The 23,118-nt window shown below is 32.1% G+C and overlaps 1 protein-coding gene across 1 annotated transcript; it reads right to left on the bottom strand.

Moving 5' to 3' along the window:
- Positions 1-16,468: 16,468 nt before the first annotated feature.
- Positions 16,469-22,689, bottom strand: LOC114170523 (MLO-like protein 12). Its single transcript, XM_028056019.2, has 14 exons — positions 22,384-22,689; positions 22,094-22,151; positions 21,736-21,953; positions 21,406-21,522; positions 19,316-19,376; positions 19,107-19,195; positions 18,888-18,962; positions 18,601-18,689; positions 18,435-18,484; positions 18,189-18,229; positions 17,899-18,072; positions 17,677-17,712; positions 17,481-17,609; positions 16,469-17,272 (listed from the first exon to the last, which is right to left on the bottom strand). Exons 1-14 carry the CDS (start codon positions 22,501-22,503, stop codon positions 16,826-16,828), a joined length of 1,704 nt encoding a protein of 567 aa, XP_027911820.1. The 5' UTR covers positions 22,504-22,689; the 3' UTR covers positions 16,469-16,825.
- Between the last annotated feature and the right edge of the window lie 429 nt (positions 22,690-23,118).

Here is a 23,118-nt window from a genome sequence, read left to right as displayed (position 1 = left end):
TTATTTTTCCTTCCTTGATCTTCTTCTTCATTCAGCCTTCCAAGTTCAAGCTTATGCTTTCTTAATTCACCAAAAAGAGTCGTCATAGACATGGTTGCAAGATTTTGAGATTTCATGATGGCCATGACCTTTGGCTGCCACGTCCTATTCAAAGATTTCATAATTTTAATATTTAATTCATCAATATCAAAGGTTTTACCTAAACTAGAGAGATGATTGACAATGTGTGTGAAACGTTGCTGCACGTCATAGATGTTTTCGCCTTGTTGCATCCAGAACATGTCATATTCCCGAATCAATGAGTTCTTTCTTGCACGTTCTATATCGTATGTGCCTTCATGTGTTACTCTTAAAACTTCCCACATCTCCTAAGCCCTCTTACACATAGAGGTCTTATAAAATTGATTAAGGGTTAAAGTAGATGAAATAATATTTCGAGCTCTAACATCAAATTGAGCCCTTTTGTTTTTCCCAACATTCCACTGAGAAAAGGGTTTTGGTTCCTACACATCATTCACATTTATAGTAGGCCAAAATGAACCATTTAAAATTGCATCACAAACACCTCTATCAACATACTCCAAAAAAATATGCATTCTTACTTTCCAAAAGGGATCATTTTCCCCGAGAAACAAATGGGATTTATTAATTAAAGCACCATCAAGAAAAGTTTGAGTTTGTTCAACCATTTTCGAAAAATTTGAATTACTACCAAAGTAAGCTCTAATACCAATTGTTAATTAGAATTATTGCATGGCGGAATATTTGTGATTGGACGAAACCAAGAGGGGGGATGAATTGGTTTCTTAATAAAAATTGTGCTTTAAAATTTTTCCCTTTTTAAAATCAGACAAAGCAAAAAAAAAACTCAATTTCTTTATGATAGTAGAGATAGCTAAAATTTCAAAAGGTACTTTATACTGGTTCACTCTTAAAAGAGAGATTAACGAAACATTATAATAAAATGAATATTACAATCACAGTAAGAACAATTTAGGAAAGAAAGAACCTCTCTTAAAGGCACAAGAGATGAAAGACACCTCCCTTTAATCTACAAGTGATGAACTCCTCCTTTAAGTCACACAAAGGATGAACAACTTTACCTAGCAACAACAACTTCACCTTATCTTCTTCTAAGATCACAATTAGTGAGATTTACACGCTCTACACACACTAGGTTTTTCAAACCTTTTCACAAAGAGTTCTCAAGTACTCGGACTTCTCTAACTTCTCCTACTTCTTCATGAGAACTCCCTCCTTTATTTATAAAAGTCATTTTCGAAATTAGGGTTAGAATATGAAGGGTTAAGTTATAACTACCGTTAATAATCGATTATAAGCAACAATCAATTATTCTAATGGCATTTATTGAAAATAATTTTACACTGAGATAATCGATTATCATAAGTGATAATCAATTATCACTGAATAATTGGATTATTTTCCCTTAAGTGTTTTAGTGATTTTGACTTTTGACCTACTAATTTCACTATCTTAATTACAATACATAGATTACATGGCTTCAACAACTAAAATTTTAAGTCTTTAATGCAACTCTTGAATCCAAGCATTAAGTCTTTAATGTAATTCTTGAATCCAAACATTCTTTAAGTTTTCAGCAGTTCCCCACAAATCATCAATAAGACTTCAACTTTTTCTTCATTTATTATCATCATCAAAACTTTACTTGTCTTCAAGATTGAAAATAAGATATCCATATTCTTCTTTAGTGAAAATACTGATTAAGTCATAAGTGGATTGTTGGAAGAATACTTGGTTAAACCCAAAATGGCTTGTTGAAAGAATACTTAGGTAATTCAAAAGAGACATGTTAAAAGAATACTTAGGTTAAGCCATAAGTGACATGTTATGGAAAAAAAAACCAATGGGGTTAGTAAACAGTGGATTCAATATGAAAGAATATCTAGGGTTTTAGCCATGAGTGCTAAGTGTCAAAAAATACTTGACGGGGTTAGCCATGAGTGATTATGTTCCAAAAATAATACTTGTACGAGGCCAACCAACTATAGCATACTTAGTAAAACTTGACTAATTGGTAAAGAACTAGATGAAGTATGCACTATTAGACAAATTAGTGTAAGAATACTAAATAAATTTATCTTCCTTAATCTATCATATTGCATGTTATATTAGTTCCACTAACTTAAAAATTGAATTCTTTTAAACTTTGTTTGTGAAAGCAACACTAATGTGATTTTTATTATTAAGGAGAATATTTCTTAGTTAAAATAGGTTAAACAATCAAATGTTTAATATGATTTTGATTAGAGTCAATATTATAATTAACTTAATTAAGAATACCACTTAATATTATTTCCTTATTTTTAAACATGGTAAAATGAGTTATTCCAACGAATCAATTTGATTTAACATGTTTTTGGCAATCAATAATGGAATGGACCACCAAAACATTATAAACCTCATGTTTGACTTATTTTCTCACCGTTACTACTTTTAAGATGATAGCTTTTTTGAAAGAGCAAGACATGTTAGTACAATTGTTTCAGAGTACATCACATATAATGAGACATGATCTAGAGTTGATGTAAGTAAACAATATTTTGATAATCGTCATTGTTATATGGAATCCTTTACGAGGCTATAGAAGAGAAGACCTTAATAACATTATGTGAAGGTGGAAAAGTTGTTCATAACAAAGTTCATTTAGAATAATTTGTTATTGAGGTGATTATTCTTAAAACTACATATGAAGAAGGGGGGCTTATCTTCATGGAGCTCCAAGACGTAAATGCAAATGTAGAAGATGAAGACATAATGATGATTATGCTAGCCTTTATCTTGCTATCCTATGATAACTTGGTAAGTTTGGTAGGATGAATAGTACTAGACTTAAAGAGGTCAATTCAAGCCTCTATACAAGAGAAATATGCTTCAAAGAATATGTTAATAATGAAAATGCATTGTCTTCTGGGTTGGTAGTCTTCAAGAACTACAAGAAGGTCACTAAGTGAAGGAAGTTGAAGATTGGCCGTAAAGATCTTTTCAAAAATTGTAAACAATTGGGTCTTTACATCTAGGAAATAATTGTTTAGATACGGGTACTATATTTTGGTTACTCCTTTTATATGAGTTCTCATAGGGATTGGTTTACCATGATTGAATATTATGAAGGTGGTAAAATGTTGATGGGAAACAATGTCTCCTATAAGAAAACTGATATAGGTTTTCTTCATAATTTGTATAATAATATTGTTCAAGTAATAATTTTTTTATTATACAATTGAACTCGTAACTTTGACTTAAACAAAACTATTAATACAAGGTTTTATCTATACAAAAATAACTATTATAAATAAGTTCTACAAATCATGCCTAAATTATTGGAAAATTCATGTGAATAGTTCTTCCAAAGTTAAGCTCAAAACATCAAGTAGGAGAACTTTCTAATGACAGATAAATAAAGTTATAATTCTATGTAAGATACACAGTTTGATTGTAACATATGCTTCCAAGATAGACATACTAACAAATACAAAAGAACTAGTGAAGATAAAAAAAAGTTATGCCGCCAAACGATCTTGAACTATCAAACAATCTATAACATAAGACAATTTAGAAAACTTAACAATATTTTTACTAAGTCAATCTTCACACAGGCATTACTAGGTACTTAATTGTTTGTCATTTGACACAATAAAATGAAGTTGCCGAGAAGATGAACATAACCTTGTTAAAGAAGTCTTAACATATTGTTGCATTATATATTGGATGGATGCTATTGGAGTAAGGTTTTTTGGTGGATCGTTCCCCATCCATAATCAAATCATTCAATAATCTAGTTGAGATGTGGTCTAGCAAGTCAAGTGACTAGTCAATTTTGGAGGTGTTTGGGTGGCCAACTTACTATCATATAGATGATGGTAAATTTGAACACGGATCCAGGAAGGGAATGTTTGTTGGATATAAGAATGGGCTAAAAGACTTCATACTACAGTTACTATCTGATGGTAATAATCAATATAAACATTGTGTTTGATGAAGTCTATTTTAATCCATAGGAAGCCTAAGGAGACATAGAGGGAGATGTTTATAGGATATAAGTTTGTTGGTCATAGTGAAGTTATCTAACTAGTTATCTTTTGTGAGGTAATCGTTTGTATGAGAGCGATAAATGGATTGTGATTATGCACAAAGAGATGAAGTTCCTTAAAAAGAATGAGACATGGGAGTAAAACCATCAAGAGGTAGGATATTATTGGGTCTTAGTGGATCTTTAAGAAGAAGATCATTGGAGTGTCTAATGGTAGGTCATCCGATGAAGTTCCTACATGATTGTTAGATGCTATAATGCCTTAAACAAATATCTAATATGAGGGTTTTTAGTGGTAGGTCATCTAGTGAAAAACTTACAACATCCAGTGGTGGAGCATCTAATGGTAGAGTGTCTACACTATAATCAATGAGGTCAAATGTTCGTTTGTAGATCGTTGTGTATTAACTCTTTCAAGAATATGTTGTCTAATAGTAGTGGATGTTGTCTAATGAAGTTGTTTGATAGTTGAAAATGTCATCTAATACTAAGGTTTTCTGGTGACTCTGTGTTACATCATATGGTTATATTGTATTTTGTTAGTTAGATTTATGTTTGTACTTTTAACTAACTTGTAATCACTTTGTGCCCCTTTTATAAAGGTCATTGAAAATGACATATGTAATAACATTTATGGTTTAATGCACAAGAAAATTTATTATTTTCTATCTCTACATTTATTCTTTAGTGTGTATGGTTTTTCACCCTGTTTGGTCCATGGCAAATTGAAGCACATTCTTGAAGTGGTAGTGGGTGTGAGATGGTGCAGGGTTTGTTATGACATTTTTTTCATAAAGTTAATGAATTTAAAGTGGAGCTATTTGATACCCAAAAGTCATGAACAAACCCATAAAAGAGACCTAACAACCCAAAACCTTAAGGAAATGTGCTTGTGAGTCTTTTTCTTTATACGTTACTCAACTTTTTAATTTCTACTCAATGTGAGACTCAAACTTACACTAGAATTCCTAAGAATCTCCTTCTCAAGTTGAGTCCCTTCCATACTAGTACATTTCCCTCGATTTTGACCTTTACTTGTACCATCACTTGTCTTAACATATAGAGCTATCAAAATGGGTTGGAACCCGCGAGCCAACTTGGCTCACCACGAGTTTAGGTTGGGTTGGGTTGAAATTTTTTTACAAATTTCAATACGGGTTGATTTTTGACTCGGCTCACCCGGGTTGAACCCGTGGTGACCCGGGTTGGCTCACCAACCGCAAATAAAGGGTCGCACAAGTGTTTTTTGTTAAGTTGAGTTTTGCATTTTGGCCATGTTAGGTTGTATTTTTTAGCCAACACATAGATAATTTGTATTTTTGTGATTTTGGTTTGTATTTGGATTGTATTAAAGTTTATTTAGATTTTAATTAGAATTATAATTTAGTTTTGACTGAAAAAATAAATAAAAACATTATATTTTTTTAATTAAATGAGCCCATGAGCCAACCCGTTTAACCCACTAACCTGTGGTGGGCCAGACCGGGTTTGAATATTTTTGGCTCGCTAATAAGTGAGCCAGGTTGGGTTGACTCACTAAGTGATCAACTTATGGTAGGTCGAACCAAGTTAGGTCGGGTTATCTGTTTTGACAAATCTAATTGAAACATATATCAAGAAAACTTTCAATACAAGAAATCCACAAAAGCTATGATTTTCCATTCTCATTTTGAGTCGGTTACCAAGAAAACTTTTCATTCATATTGTTTAACTTTTTTAAGGATATACACTTGGAAATTTTGTTACTAATGAACTATAAACAAATCCTTATTAGAAATCATCTTCTATCCAACATCCATATGCTGCTCAACTTTTATATTTCTACTCGATATAAACTCAAACTCACATTAAATTCCTAACAAACGAGAGTATGTAAAAAAAACTAAACATCAAGTTATAATTAAGTTATAATTATAGTATGTTTGTGAAGTTTTTCTAATAACTACAAAATATTTTCTTCTTGACTTAATTCTCAATTCATAGATCATGATAACAACAAATCACAAAGAAACATTGACATTTTTTTTAAATAAAGCTAAACCAAATTGAAACTTTTAAAATTTAGGAGAAAAATTATTAAAAAAAATAACTTTTAATTGTTGATCTATGACCGTCTAATTTAATTTTTTTTGGAAATGATATTTATATATATAAATAAAAAGTCACACCATCTATAAAATTTCAATAAACAAAATATTTCATTGAAATCTATATAATTTTTTTAATAACACCGTATACATTTTATTTAGTCTTTAATAATCTCAATTGAACATACCGGATTTTGTTGTTTTCTAAAATATTATTTATATTCATCATTAAGTACCATAACTTTTTACTTAATAATTTTATTATTATCATAAGAAGTATTTATAAAATAAATATTTTAAAATGTTTTAACATTCCAATTAAATAGACTAAAAGTAAAAACTTGAAAGTAAAACAAATATATTAAAGAAAGAGGAGAAATAGAAAAAAAAATCAAAAATATATAATTATTATTATTAGTTTAATATTTTATAAATTTTTATATTTAACATTGTTCTTACCGAACACATCCTGAAAACTCTACAAGATTTTTTTTTTGGCTCACTTTTGAGTTTATAATCCAATATGCTCTGAGGTCGAGGTATTGTCTCAATCCAGAAGTGAATTATGCCTTCAAAAATAAAATCTGACAATCAAGTTAGGGATGTACGTCAAATGATAATGAATGATTTAATAATGAACATAATTAATTATTTTGTGAATAATGCTATTTATATTAAATTTATGCACTTTTAGTAGGTTGGGCCTAGAATGGTACACATAATTATCTTGTTTGATCTGATAATATGTTTTAACTCTTAACCTCTACTAATCATGATTGATCCTTCTTGGCATAATGTAGTGTTGTTCAAGATGATCTGAGTCATTATAGAACAAGATGAGGTTAAGTAGGCAACATTCATATTCTTTTATGGTATCGTCAAAATATAAATCGATATGGTCTTGTATACATATAGTATATCCGAGATGATCTTGAGTACATATAATATATTGGGTACATATAGTACAAACATTACATAATTTTATCATTTAAAAAAAATAATTTGCTTTAAAATTTGTAAACTTTATTTTGAATAAAGTACAATATAAATATAGAAGTATGCAAGAAATATTTTTATATGTTAATATTAAGAAAATAAAAATAAATTTAATTTTCATGAACAGTTAACGTAAAAGAATTTAAACTAATTAAAACTAAATTTAAATATATTTTAAAATTAAATATTATAAAAAGTTAAGAATTTCAAAATAAACGTAATTGATGAGAAATACATCAATAAATTTTAATTAAATAGAAAATAAATTAAATAAAATTAAAACTATGATTTTATAAATATCAAATCAGAAACAAAAGTTAAATAAAAATCAAATAACCACGTACACACACACACACATATATATATATATATATATATATATATATATATATTCTATTCGAAAATTTATGACAAAATCGAAACAAATTTAAACAATTAATTTAAATATAATATTTATTAGTACTAAATAAATATATTTATTAAATTTTAAATATAAGAAACATTAAAATTTCGAAGAAAATATAAATATTAAAAGGAACTAATTTTGTAGGTTATGATGACTAACTTACAATTAGAGTGCATGAGAATTTTTAACTAAATAATAATACAAAAACTTTAATATAATAGCGTGAAGTCTTCATAGCAGTGTCACGTAAAGAATAAACGTTATCGTGATGACATCAGCGTGGGAACCTTACTGTGGGATGGCCCACAGAGGACAAAGCAGGCCCAACAACTGTGATAGCGGAAGCTTCGTGGTTGGAGAATAACGCACCGCCACGTGACACGTGTGTGAGGTCCAAGTCATGCTTTCACACGAGTACAATAATCACCTGCTTCGCGGACCCTGCCTGCTGTGGATATATCTAATCTCACCATTAATTTGGTGACGTGTGATGCGTCACTTGAAAGCGATCTTCGTAAAGCATGAGATAAACACAACCATCGTGGCACTCACGGCCACCTTTCCGCGTTTGTCAAATGATGTTTCCACATTTTTGTATTTATCATTTGCTTACGTAATATAATTGTTTAAACAGTGCTCAAGATATTATCACAAAACCTTATCCACAGCAATACAGAAATTCTTTACTCCAATTTTATTTTCCTAATTTTAGCTAAAGTTATAATTCTGATTTAAAAAATTCTATGTCATTTTGGTATTAATTATATTTTTTTCGTAGTGTTGTAAATGTTTTTTTTAAAAAAAACTCTGAAGAATTTTGGTATAATTGTTTTCTTGTGATTTCAGTCTTTAAAAAATAAAATCTGTAAATTTAGTTAGAAAAACAAATTTACATTTCAATGAATTTTAGTCACCTTAATTTTAAACTCATTTAAGGCATGTTTCTAAAAAAGTTCTACAAAAAATTCTTAAAAAAATAAGAAGGAAAGAATAAAACAGGTTTTTCATAAGCTAAATTATGCATGAATTAATTTATACATTTTTCATATAAATTTATCCAAATTTTAATTTTCTATAAACTAATTTAGTTTTTGAAGAATTCTTTTTTATTATTTTATTGAATTTCTTTTATAAATACGTTCTGTTTAATATATATATATATATATATATATATATATATATATATATGTTAACTTTAATACTAAAGTTGACTTTGATGAATTTTCAAAAGTATACTTGGGCTTAGGGAATAATTTCAAGTGGGTTAGATCAACCCAAGCTGCTACTTCTATACGCCATCCTCCATCTCAGGATTTTATTATTCAAAACACATTAAATCACTTTCAAAAAGATTTTTCTGGAAAACACTCACTTAATTTTTTCGAAAAAAAAATCATCTGCTCCTATTTTGGATTTTCCGAAAACTTTGATGAGTGCAGGAAGAAAATTTATAGGGTGCAGAAAGTAACACCCTTAACCCAAATATGTAACCTAACCCAATTGAAATATGTGTTTGTGAATTGGAGGTGCAGGAAGAACAGTCTGTTCTGAATTGGCCTGTTGCAACTTAGTTTTTGGGAATGTTACATACCAATTACACTTCTCTTATTGTTCACACCCTTTAATTTTGCAGCTACCTGCTGCACTCTTCCAATATCTACCTGCACCACCTCAAGATTTTGAATTCTAGTTTTGGCCCTATGATTTTTATTTTATTTTTTTGAAAATGTGTTTCCATGGATGACGGTGGTGTTTAGAAGCTACCGACGTCGGCAAAGGGTGGTTCGACTTGTGGAGATGTTTCGAAATGGTGGAGTTCAATTTATCGGAAAGTCGGGAAATATGCTTCGAATCGGTGTTTCCAGAACTATTGGAAGAACATTCCGAAAAAGAAAATATAAAATAGTAGTGGGAGGTGCCAACTGTTTTGCGGAAGTTTATTCGCTCCTAAAATGTTTATTCACTGAAAAAACCAATCCGGAATAGTAGATATACTTCACCGGAAAGACTAATTCGGGCCAATGCAGAAACAGAAATACGGGGAGAAGAAGTTAAAAAACAAATTTTATTAATAATTAATTTTAAAATTATTGATTACTAAAATAATTATTATTATAAATAAAAAATTATAATTAATCACTAAATTGATTATTAGTTAATCAAAAATTAATTTTATTAATAATAAAAATCTTGATAATTAATGTTTAATGACAAATTTATTTTGATAACTAAATTTTAAAAATTGATTTAGAGATCAATTATAATTTTTTATTTATAATAATAATGGTTTTAGTAATTAATAATTTTTTATTTTAAAAATTAATATATAAACCGATTATTATAATAACTAATAATCTTTTATTATTAAAATTAATTATTAACGAAATATTTTGTTTGTAGTGAATAAACAGACAACAAAACAACAGACAGATGCGGAACCTGATAACCCAATCAGTAAGGGACTGTTGTATGTAGGGATGTCAAAAAAATCCGTACCCGCGGGTATCCGCGGATAAAACCCACAACGGGTAAGAAATGGATATTAAAAATGGATACCCGCTACCTGCGGGTATGGATATTTTTGATACCTGCATGTTAACGGGACGGGTACGGGTATCATATATATATTTTAGTAAACAACATTATGAATCTTCATCCAATAATGGTGGTCAGATTCTTACCCCACAAATGAGTAAATTACTTTCATATATTGTGGAGGTATTGATGTGTCTCTAAGACTGGTTATGGACAAACATGGAAGGTAATGAAATTAACACTTTTACTTAGATATTTTAATTAAGTGATTGTTAGAAATTTGTACTGAACCTCTTATGTTTTAAGGCTCTTCTAGATTAAAATTGGACAACATGAAACTTTATACAATGTTGCAAGAGGTGGACATTGATGAAGTTAGTAATTTCTTTAATATATTTTTCAAAAATAAACTACAATATAAATTGGTAGTAATTTTTTATTTGTTTGTTTTTCAAGAATCAATCAGAGAAAGGGGACTTGTTGATCTAAGCACTAATTATGGTTAAATATTTATTTTTTAAAATATTTATGTAAATACTTGCGGATACCCATGGATACCCGCGGATATGAAAAAAATAGACGGGTACCCGCATAACGGATACCCGACGGATATGGATACGGGTACGTGGCAAATATTTATCCAGCGGGTAGGGTACGAGGAAGCTACTGTTAGGTAGTTAAGTCAAATACGTATCAGCCGTGTTAGTTAATAAAAAAACAACTATCAGTTTTTCTGTTGTATTCTGTTTCTCTGTATAATGTGCTGCTATATAAAGCACTGTAGTCCATGTGTATGTGACACAATTCATTCTTGAATATACATTCATCTCTTTGAATCCTACTGTGTATTCTCTCTGCTGCGTAAAAGTTAACAGTGGTATCAGGAGCAAGGTTCCGATAGAACCTGTGAAGAGTTACAAAGGGCTAGTACGTGTTGTAAAGCTGTTTTGGGTAGTATTCCAGATAGAGGAGTGATTCTTTAGTGAAGAGAGTGGTTTCTTGCTCAATCAAGAAAACCCATAGAAGAACCTCACGTAAAGGGGTATTGTCAGGTGGATCTACTGAAGAATGGCTGGAATGGGGAGTCTCATACAGGGAGGGTTACCAGTGTTTGACGGCAACATGTTTGATCAATGGAAGATCAAAATGCTTGCAGTTTTTGGGTTTCAAGATGTTGCAGAAATCATCCAAGAAGGTGTAGGTGAGCTAAGCAGCAAGGCATCTGAGGAAGAAAAGAAGCACTTCAAGCAACAACAAAAGCTTGATAGCAAGGCACGGTTCTTGTTGTATCAATGTGTAAACTCCAATATCTTTGACAAGGTCTGCAAGGCAACTACTGCCAAAGAAGTGTGGGAGATCTTGAAAAGACTTATGGGGATGGAGACAAACACAAGAAAGTAAAGTTGCAGGCCCTACGAAGGAGGTTTGAATTTCTAATAATGGAAGATAATGAAACAGTTGCACAGTATCTTGATAAAATTCAAAGGTTGGTAAATGCTATGAAGACATGTAATGAGAAGGTCTCTGATCAACATGTGGTGCATAAGGTCTTACGGTCTCTACCACCGAGGTTCGATCACCTAGTGATAACAATCGAGGAGACCAAAGATCTTGAAACTTTGGAGATGGAAGAACTTCAACACTCACTAGAGGCGCATGAGTACAGGTTGAGTGAAAGAAAATGTATTCAAGAACAAGCTCTGCAAGTGAGGTCCACACCGAAAGGTAAGCCTAAAGGAGTGAAGAAAGGAGGTACGAATTGGAAGGAGCAGAATCAAGAATCTGATTCTGTAGAACCCGTAAAAGGGAAGAAACAAAATGCAGATGGTGACAAACCCTGGAAATTTGACAAGAAAAAGGTACGATGTTACAATTGTCAGAAAATGGGGCATTTTGCTCTTGAATGCAGGAATGGAGAAGGGTCGAAAACCAAGTCCACCAACCACGCGAATCTTGCCCAAGAAGATTCAAACTCAGAAGCAGTAGTTCTGATGGCAAAGACTGATAATGAGGTAGCAGAAGACACATCGTGGTATCTTGACTCGGGGTGTTCAACACACATGACGGGAAAAAAGGATTGGTTTGTCAAGATGAGTGAATCAACCCATGGTCAGATCAGATTTGTAGACGACAGCAGCCTGTTAGCAGAAGGCATGGGAAGAGTGGTGTTAAGTGCTGATAGTGGAAGAAGAGTCCTGGTAGAAGATGTGTTATATGTACCAGGCTTGAAGACTAATCTGTTAAGCCTAGGCCAGCTACTACAGAAGGGGTATCATATTACCATGCAAAATAATCAGTTAAGCATGTTTGATCAACAAGAACACCTTGTTCTACATGCAGAACTATCCCAGAATAGAACTTTTCGTGTTGGGATGAATGCATTAAAGCATCATTGCTTCGCTGCTTCAACAAATAAGACAGAATGGACTTGGCATTATAGGTATGGGCATCTGAACTTCAAAGATTTGTGTCTGTTGAAGAATCAGAACATGGTGGAAGGACTACCAGACTTGGAGGCTCCTGGAGATGTGTGCAAGGAGTGTGTTGAGTGTAAACAAACGAAAAGAAGTTTTTGCAAGTTTGTTCCTCAAAGAGCTGCAGAAAAATTGGATCTGGTTCATTCAGACATATGCGGTCCTATCCAAGTGGAAACGTATGGAGGTAACAGATATATCATTACGTTCATTGATGACCTATCTCGCAAGATGTGGGTGTACTTGCTAAAAAGAAAGAATGAGGCACTCCTGGTGTTTAAAAAATTCAAAAATCTGGTGGAAAGGCAAAGTGGAAGGGCTCTCAAGGTCTTAAGAACAGACGGAGGAGGAGAGTATACCTCAAAAGATTTTCAGGATTTTTGTGATGAAGCTGGGATTGAGCATGAGATCACACCTCCATACACACCCCAACACAACGGTGTTGCCGAGAGAAGGAATAGGACTATCATGAACATGGTTAGGTGCATGTTAAAGAGTAAGAACCTGCCAAAGGAATTGTGGGGAGAGGCAGCTTTAACAGCATCTTATATGCTGAATCGTTCTCCTACAAAGAGGCTGAGAGGAATTACACCAGAGGAAGCTTGGAGTGGGACAAGACCAAATGTTTCCCACTTGAGGATTTTCGGGTCTCTTTGCTTCAAACACATACCTGACCAGCACAGGAGTAAGTTGGATGATAAGGGAATACGTCTAATCCTGATTGGATTCCACTCAACAGGAGGCTACAAGCTATGGGATCCTGAAAATAGCCAAGTTCATATCAGCAGGGATGTGGTAGTTGATGAAACCTCTGCTTGGATTTGGAAGCAAAATCACAGTAGTAAAATTTCTCAACCCACAATCGTGATAGAGGAAGAGAATACTAACGTGGTTCATGCTGATCAGAATGCACGTGTAAGGAGGTCTTCAAGAATCATCCAAAAGCCTGCACATTTGGATGATTACGAGGTGTTGCACGATGTTGATATAACAACAGATGGCAATTTAGTGCATTTTGCTCTAATTGCAGAATCTGAACCTATGAACTTTGATGAGGCTGCAACAGATAACAATTGGTGGAAAGCTATGAAGGAAGAGATAACATCAATTGAAAGGAATCAGACTTGGGATCTGGTTGAACTTCCATCTGGGAAGAAACCTATTGATCTAAAATGGGTCTACAAGGTGAAAATGAATCCAAAAGGGGAGATAATGAGATACAAAGCCAGACTGGTTGTGAAAGGTTTCTTGCAGAAACCAGGGGTGGATTATGGAGAAGTCTTCTCCCCAGTAGCAAGAATAGAGACAGTCAGAATCATAGTAGCGTTGGCTGTTTTCTTCTTATGGCCAATGCACCAACTGGATGTTAAGGCAGCGTTTTTGAACGGCTTTCTGGAAGAAGATGTATATGTAAGACAACCAATAGGTTTTGTTGTGAAAGGACAGGAGGAGAAAGTCTATAAGCTGAAAAAAAGCCCTATATGGTTTGAAACAAGCCCTTAGATCTTGGAATCAGAGAATAGACCAGTTCCTCAAGCTCATTGGGTTCAGCAGGTGTAGTTCAGAACATGGAGTGTACATGAGAAGTCGGCCTGGTGATTCTCTCTCCAACAAATTGATCGTGTTGTTATATGTTGACGACTTGTTGGTAACAGGAGGCAATGAGGAGGATATTACTCACTTCAAACAGCAAATGTTAGATGAATTTGAAATGAGTGATATAGGTGAGCTCAACTATTTTCTTGGTATTGAGTTCACTAAGATAGAGCATGGTATTATAATGCACCAAACAAAGTACACACAGGACCTGCTGAAACGATTTCGGATGGAGAATAGCAATCCTGCAGTCACACCTGCAGAAGCTGGACTGAGACTGGAATCCGCACCAGATGAAGAATCTGTTAATGCTACAAATTACAGGAGAATGGTTGGGAATTTGAGATATTTGTGCAATTCCATACCAGATTTGAGCTTTAGTGTTGGGTTAATAAGTAGACATATGCAAGATCCAAAGGAGTCACACATGTGTGCTGCCAAGAGGATTCTTAGGTACCTACAAGGGACAATGGGCAGTGGGATTCTGTTCCCACATGGAAAAGCTGATTCAGAATTGGAGTTAGTGGGATATTCTGATTCAAATTGGTGTGGTGATAGGAGTGATAGGAAGAGCACTGCAGGGTACATCTTTTTTCTTGGGGGAGCTCCAATCTCATGGAACTCAACTAAGGAACCCGTGGTGGCTTTGTCTTCCTGTGAGGCTGAGTATATTGCAGCTTCTGAAGCTTGCTGTCAAGCAGTGTGGCTGGAAACGTTGCTGAAAGAATTGATGGTGGAACTCTCAAGCAAAACTAGGTTGATGGTAGATAACAAATCTGCGATCGATTTGGCAAAGCACCCTGCATCGCACGGGAGGAGCAAGCATATCGAAACACGATTCCATTTCATACGTGATCAAGTATGCAATGGAAAACTCAAGGTTGAACATTGTACATCTGAGTTGCAGCTAGCAGACCTATTCACAAAAGCCTTTAGAACAAAGAGGTTTCGTTGGCTAAAGGATGCAGTTGGCATTATGAATATTAAAGCCAGTTTGACTTAAGGAGGAGTGTTAGGTAGTTAAGTCAAATACGTATCAGCCGTGTTAGTTAATAAAAAAAAACTATCAGTTTTTTTGTTGTATTCTGTTTCTCTGTATAATGTGCTGCTATATAAAGCACGGTAGTCCATGTGTATGTGACACAATTCATTCTTGAATATACATTCATCTCTTTGAATCCTACTGTGTATTCTCTCTGCTGCGTAAAAGTTAACAGCTACTATCCGTACCCTATCTGCCCTGTTGACATCCCTAATTGTATGACTCTTGCCCAAGGAAGATGAAGGAGAACGGAAAATGGAAAAAGAAAAAAAATGAGATAAAGAACAAGGTGTTGCGAGGAGAAACAAGGGCTACACTGCGAAACGGGGAAGGAAAAGGGGCTGCGCGGGACCATTTCTTCCTGCACCCCCATAAAATGTAGTATTCCCCATTTCACCGTTCAATAAAATATATTAAAGATCCTATATTTATTTTTTATTCCCATATTCTCTTCTTTCTTCTTCTTATTAAACGTTGTGCTTCCCTCCACTGTTTCCTCCTTTCGAATTGACCATTCCGGTATTCGTGATGGTGAAGAAAAAGAAATTGAAGAAAGAAAAAACTTGTATGGAATGAGAAGCTTGAACTAGTGACGAGAAGATGAAATAGCCAACAAAAGTTACATGAATATAAAAAATTACTTTTTGAATTGAGTTTTCCGGAATGCATTTACGGATTCAAAAATGTCTTTAGCATTACTCATTTTGAAAAAAAAAAACATTTTTATGTTTTAGATTTGATATTTCGGAACATACTTCTAGATCCTTCCGAAACATTCAATCATTTCTGAATTAACTTACTCGATGACCGAACCGATATGCAAATTCGTTACTAACTATCCTTTCTAACTCAGTATATGAAAGTCTTCGGTTTCTTGTCGTGGGAGCAATTCAGAGTGTTGAACAAATTTGAAATTATACACCTCACCTAAATCTCAAACTAACATTAAATTTGTAACAATTAAAATAATTTACAGAAATCTTTTCACTTTTTAACGATTTATATAAATGTTAAAAACCTCTAATAAAAAATATTTTTTGTTGTGTATTATCCAAATAATTTATCTTCTATTAAATAAATTAAATTATATAACTTTCAAAAAACTATTATTATAGATCTTACAGTTCTACTTAACTAAATAAATGAACATTTACCTTTATTTCTTATTACATAGTTAATCGAGCTTAAGATCCTTCATATTGGAATTTTCAAACAAACCGATGAATTTGGACTAAATTTTCAATTTATGCTAGGTCAATTTGAATAATACATAGTTGTTGTCATTGATAATTGCATTGACGCAATGAATATCTAGTATTCATTGAATAATATCTAGCATTCAAATCACTTGTCCCTTTCACTTGTCTCTTTCTCCACCCTTTAATTGAAAAGTGCCATCTAAGGAAGAAAAAGTAAACAACTGAGAAAGAGAAAAGTCGGTGATTAGAACAAGAGAGAGAATTTTTCTTGTACAATTGAGGGACAAGAAAGGGTGGAAAATTAAAGAGTAGGTAATTGATTTGATTGCTGTTGTTGACACTTTAACAAGGTATAATAAGCAAGGCACTAAAATTTTTAAGTGATGGCTCATAAATGATGTATGTTACTATATATTCTCTATGGAACAAATTCAGGTAATTTTTGAGCATCATCTTCTTCTGTTATTGAGCCAATTTCTCCAATGCCTCTGCTACTTCCCACATTCTTCCAACTGCTACCAAATGAGATCTCACCGTCATAGGTTCCTCTGGTGATGATGATCTTGGAATTCTCTTCCTCAGTAGCTGTGATTTCTGAAATCGAAGGACTTGGTACATTTTGCTCATTATTGGTGGGAGCAATGTTCTTTCCCTCATTAGGGTTATTTGTGACCACTACATTATCTGGGGTGTTCAAACTATGCATTGTTCCTCTTGCTGAATTATCACCTACATGCAAAGAATCTGAGTGTTTTCTTGAAGTTGAGTTGTTGTTGTGCAGAGATTGTTTAGCCCTTTTGTGCCAGTTTTTGAGGCCCCTAGAAACACTCTCAGTGAAAATTTCTCTTCTCATGCTAGAACCCATCTGTGACATATAATCACAACGTAATGTGAGTGTCATGTTTACTAAGTTTTGATTAATAAAGATTGTTTTTTAAGAGATTCTATGAAAGAATGTGAATTACATTCTCCTCCCTTGTTAATTAGCATCAGTTACATGTAAGTTTTACGTAATAATTGACAAATTAAACAGCAAGTAAAATGAAGATCAAAAGGACTTAATTTATATTTACCTGAGTAACAAGTGCAAAAAGGGGAAGTGTGACATAACCACAAAGAAGCTGCACAGCTATACCCATTCCAATCCTTATGCCAATGTCCTCATTTTCTCTATTGAAGCAAGACCTTGGACCAAATTCATACTGTTGTTTGTGAGTAATATCAGCATAAAAATAAAATAATAAAAATCTATAGAGTATCATTACTTACCCAAGTCCAGGTGAAGAATGCAAGTTGAAAGGAGTTCTGTCAAAAACAGTAACAGATAACTCATTAGGATGTTTATGCATGAGCAAGTTCCCTTTCATCTATGGTCGATGATGATGAATTATTTTTAATGATGAATTACTTAGAAAATGTCATTTCAAAATTGTAGAAGAAATTTGTTAAATTTTAGTTGTTAAAAAATCATTTTCTTATTTATCTATTTACCTGGATAAGGATGAACTTGAGTAAATGCAGAAGCCATTCAGGTCTATGAAACCAGAAATGGGCATCACTAGGTGTTACAAGTAAACTTCCTTTGATCACTGGGTTTGCCTTGCAACTATCTACACACATCTTTGTTATTATGACTTGAAGTTTTGTCCCAGCTAGTAAAGCAACCTTGAATACAAAATATAATGAAAACAAGTCACGACAAAAAGCAAAAAAAAAAAAAATCAATTTCTGCAATCAATTTATTGGGATGAACAATATTGTGGGAAATAGATAAACTGTACCATAAGTGGAATAAATGGGAGCCAGTAGTAATTATAGAACTCTGCAAGCAAAACGAAACCATTTGTTAAACACTGATGGTTTGTTGCAAAAAACAAAAAAAATGCTTTTTATCCCATAAAACTGTACTCTTTGTTTGGATAAACTTTTGAAGAAATCAAATGAATGTAAGTTTGATTACATAATTTAAAACAGAATCTTGCTGTGTATACTAGTGACAAATTAATAAACGAAACCATTTGTCATACCATGTGCACTGAAAAAGATGAAAAGTATGGAGAAAATCCAGATCCAAATCCTGCAAGAACATCAAAAGCTGGGGTTTGTGAGTTTTTCGGCATTGAAATATTGAGGTGGCAGAAACCGGTTTTTTACAAGACTAAACCTTGTTTCTGATTTGATCAAAGGAAGTACCTGATTCCCATAACTTTCTCAAAATCTTCATCATAAGTGCGGGAAAGAAATTTCTTGAAGTTGAAATTGGTGCCTAAAGAAATATTAGCCTGCATTTTCAGCAAAGAAAAAAGCCTTGTTTGGTGTCACGAGGGAATAAGAATATGTTTGATAACTTACTTTATTATAATGAGGGTCGTTCCAGTAAAGCCAAAACCTATAAACAGTAAATTTTGACTAAATTCTTGATTCTGAAACAGTGCCATGAATTCCTAGTAAGAGAGTTGGTATAGATGATTTTCACTTACTGCAATGAACCCATTTCGTAGAGTATAGTAATCATCTTTTGAGACTGAGCCATAAAACTGCCGAATAAAGCAAACCTATAGGAACCAACATGACTTTTAATCAGTAAGGTGAATATCTGGATGATTTTCTAGAAATTTAACATCTGATGAAGGGAAGACAATAAATAGAAAGAGATAATGATGATTATTACTGTTAAATTTTCATTTGCTTTCACTTACCATCCAAAGCAAGGGAGAATGATAACTCCAGAAATTCAAATGACGTTTTCCAATCATTGTTTGACCTGTATACTGGAACCTTCTTGGGTCTGTAAAAGGAAATAACACTATGTAACAGTGATGCCATTCATGGTTTGATAATTTTTCTTGCAAAACCTAAGTACAGTGTCTCTATACAGTGACAAAAAAAAATCAAGAACTTAGGTCACCATTAGCTATCTGATATTCAAGTGTTCGAGTCTCCTCCTCCCATCTTTTCCATCTTCTCATCTGTCAGAAAGAAATTGTTATGTCAATTTTGGATTGACCTAATACTATGAGGTTTGGATACTCACAAATGAAGTGTTTCTGTGTGACATGTTTCTAATACCAACACTCCAACCAAACATATAGTTGAATAGTTTTTTTGTCTCTTAACATAAATTTCACATATCTCTGACACAATGTTAATAAAAATAAATTCAATGATATTTTAAAAACACAAACTTGTAAACTTGTTTACAGTGATTTTGAACGTATAAATCTTGGTTGTTAAATTAAAATATTTATAATGATCTAATTTATATATTTATGTTTTGGTGTTGCTCTAGATTTTGAGGACCACATGTGTCAAAGTGTTTTGTATTTGTATCGTGTTTAATGTCCATATCCGCATCAGTATACATAGCTAATAAATAATTATTCTAAAAATTACATGTAACTTAAAATAAGGAGTTTATGAGTATTCTCTATACGTTTTTCAAAATTTTTTTATCTTTAATTAATGTAAAACTTAAATTCAAATTTAAAATTTCCAATAGTATTTACTATTATAAAATATGATGACTCTTAATAGGTTTGTTGCGATGATTGTACCATTATATATGAAAATTATAAAGCTTATATTTTAAGTTGAATATATAAATTTAAATTTTCAATTTAAACATTGTTGTTATCCATATCCCTCTCAATCAGAAAAGGAAACACGTTCTCATAATTTTCTTTTTAAATTAGGATGGTTTTGAGGTATAGAAAGTGAATACTTAGTTTGTATCAATACTTCTATTTATAATTGAAATAGAAAATTCATTTTTAACCATGGGACGTCTAGTTTGAGAGGATACTTTTTTGTTTCTGCTTTCCATTATAAAAATGTCATCATCTTATTATTTTCATTTAATCTTTTTCTTTTGAAAAGTTTGTATTAAAAATTGTAAAAAATGTAAATAATAAACATATTTTTAAAAAACCAGAAAGAAAATGAAGACATTGATTATATATTCCAAATAAAAATAAAATTATCATTTAATCGTAATATGTCAAACCTCATTTGGTCTTTGAATGAATTTAGTTGAAACAGATAGGATAAAATGGAGACGAGAACAAAGATATATATATATATATATACATATATATGTATATATATACATATATATATATATATACATATATATATATATATATATATATATATATATATATATATATATATATATATGTATATATATATATATATATATACGTAGCTTATGTATGATTTTCTTGGTCTCTAAAGCAAAATCAATTTTGACTTTCTCATTTGTGTGCTCTTTGATCATTATTTATCGTGGCACATTATACAACTTAGCTTTTTACTGCTATTTTTAATCATCATTGCTGTTTGGATGTAATTTAAAAAATGATAAATGTACACTTCTATTTGGCTACACATATTCTATATTTCCACTTGTTGATTAAATTAGGATAATGTTTTTCTTAAACTAATATAATTATTAGTTAAAATTCAAGTCTGAACCAATATGCTAATTATAATACATCAAAACATTACATAAATTAAAAGACCTTATAAAATCTCCTCAAATGGTTGCATAATTCAAATATTTTGTTTTAACGGAGACATATGATATATTAATTTTTATTTTTTCAATACCCCAATATTTTGATTAAATCTGGGACAATAGTTTGGTTAAATTAATCTAATTGTTAGTTAAAATCTAAATAAGCAATATTAAATTAGTGTATGCAAATGTAAATCTGTATGTGTTTATAAATTAAATAAAAGGAGTTAATATATTGAGAGAATAATCAAACTTTTGCTTTAGATGTAATGGTGGACAGGTGGTGAGTTCTGACTAAGTAAATAATATTGTTTTTGCAGTATAATTTATATGCTGATAATGATATAACTAATACTATTGAAAATTGTACTATATATAGAAAAGCCAGTGTATGGTTCTTCTCAGGTTACGTGTTATGAAAACTGTTATGTGTAGAAAATTCTTCCTTCTAATTTCCACACGATTGAAAATGGTGTTCATACCTTTGCCTTCCCAAGACACATTGTCAATGTGCAGAACAAGATGTGAAACACAGCCAGAAACGAGATGAATATATTCAGCTGCAGGATTCCATCACTTGAAATTAAACTAACCATACCCTGCACATCATCGTAACATAATTTTAATATATTTTTTTTATTTTATAGTTTTTAATTAATAATATAATTACTTGCATTTGACTTAATGTATGTGTTTGATGAATGGATATAAAACACTCTCAAACTATGCTCATAAGTTTTATTTATCATTTATTTATCTAAGTACTTAATAAGCTTGACCATGAAAATTATAATTAAATGAAGTTGTATAACCTTTGCTTCACAATAGTTTATCTCATCTTCAGATTCGTTTGTTGCAGGTGCTACGTCAAATTCTGAGGTTGATGTATGAGTGGCTGATAACCCTGTTAATTCTGCAGCATCTTTGCATGGCAGAAAATATGTTGCCACATCCTTGTTGATGCAGATTTTCGATATTGGCACTTCCGACATGGTGAGAAGAAAGGACATGAAACCGAATTTCATCATTTCTATGATTCAAACCGCAACAATACCAAATATCAAAATCACAGTCAGAAAACTAATAATAAAATTCTCCATCTTAATGCATGCAAGTTGCAGATAGAAGATAATTAATAACAAAGTCAATTCCAGAGATGCATGCACCAACCTGTTTTGGTTTTAGTCAACGCCCTCCCTAGTGATTTTCCTTTCCTTTTCCTTAAAATCTGGAGCATATACACCAAAACTATATAAGTCAGAATTAATCAATTTTAAATATTTACCATGAACAAAAAAACATATTTTAAAGCTAAAATTTCCTTATCTTCCTAACTTTATTAAAGTATACATATTATCGTATAAATGCTCAGTTTTAGAACCGTGTTTAAGGAATAAAAAACACAACTTTTTATTGAAATTTTGACTGCATATTTTCTATTGGAATATTCTGAACAATACCTGAGACAATTTGTGGAGACTGGCCTCAATGATCAAAGATATTAGAAGAAAGAAGAAGCAAAAAACTGATACAGCCCATGTTGAAGTTTCTTCCAGGGATCTTTCTTCTCCTATTTCCATAAGAGCAAGCCTTTGATCTTCGTTAATTTTCTTCACTTTCTGCTAAAGATCTTGAGAAAACAGAAGGCAACAACCTTATAACTTTGATGTGTAAGCATAGATATTCTTGATAATATATGATAGTAGGGTTAAGTTAGGGCAAGATTAAGGACAAGAATTTGGTGAAGAATGAAGAACTGTGCCAAGTTGAAGTGGGTGAGTCTTACATGTGCGCTGTGATCTTTTTATAGAGATGATGTTGGCAGTGACAAAGAAGAGGGAAAGAATTTGCCATTAACACAAGAAAAAAATAATAATAAATTAGTCCTACACGCAACATATATGTTTTTGTTTTGTTTTATGGTAGAATCTGAAAACAAAGTACACCGTACATATGCTTAATTTGGCTTCTTTCAAAGCCGTCAGAGCTGTCAATGTATATGATGAATTTTGGTGCCTTCACTTCTGCAAAATCTTGGCCATGTACAGCCAAATATACATCTCCAAGAATCTATGATTATTGACTAATCAATAGAAGTTTAAATGGCTACATATTTTATATTTGAAAATTTTAAATATATTTTTCTTTTAATCGGTGGTTATATACATATATAAATATGATAATGTGGAAGTTGG

The sequence above is a fragment of the Vigna unguiculata genome, chromosome 11 (assembly GCF_037176805.1).
Source record: "Vigna unguiculata cultivar grain cowpea cultivar isolate G323 ecotype 2 chromosome 11, ASM3717680v1, whole genome shotgun sequence".
NCBI classification, from domain to species: domain Eukaryota; kingdom Viridiplantae; phylum Streptophyta; class Magnoliopsida; order Fabales; family Fabaceae; genus Vigna; species Vigna unguiculata.
This window is presented reverse-complemented; position numbering and strand designations above follow the sequence as displayed.

Bases quoted from the DNA above. Each gene is read 5' to 3' on its own strand.
- LOC114170523 (XM_028056019.2), bottom strand. From the start codon at position 22,503: ATGGAAATAGGAGAAGAAAGATCCCTGGAAGAAACTTCAACATGGGCT. The intron at 22,152-22,383 runs GTATTGTTCAGA...TATATGCTCCAG, and splicing joins GTCTCCACAAATTGTCTCAG to ATTTTAAGGAAAAGGAAAGG. The intron at 18,230-18,434 runs GTATGACAAATG...TTTTGCTTGCAG, and splicing joins CATCTTTTTCAGTGCACATG to AGTTCTATAATTACTACTGG.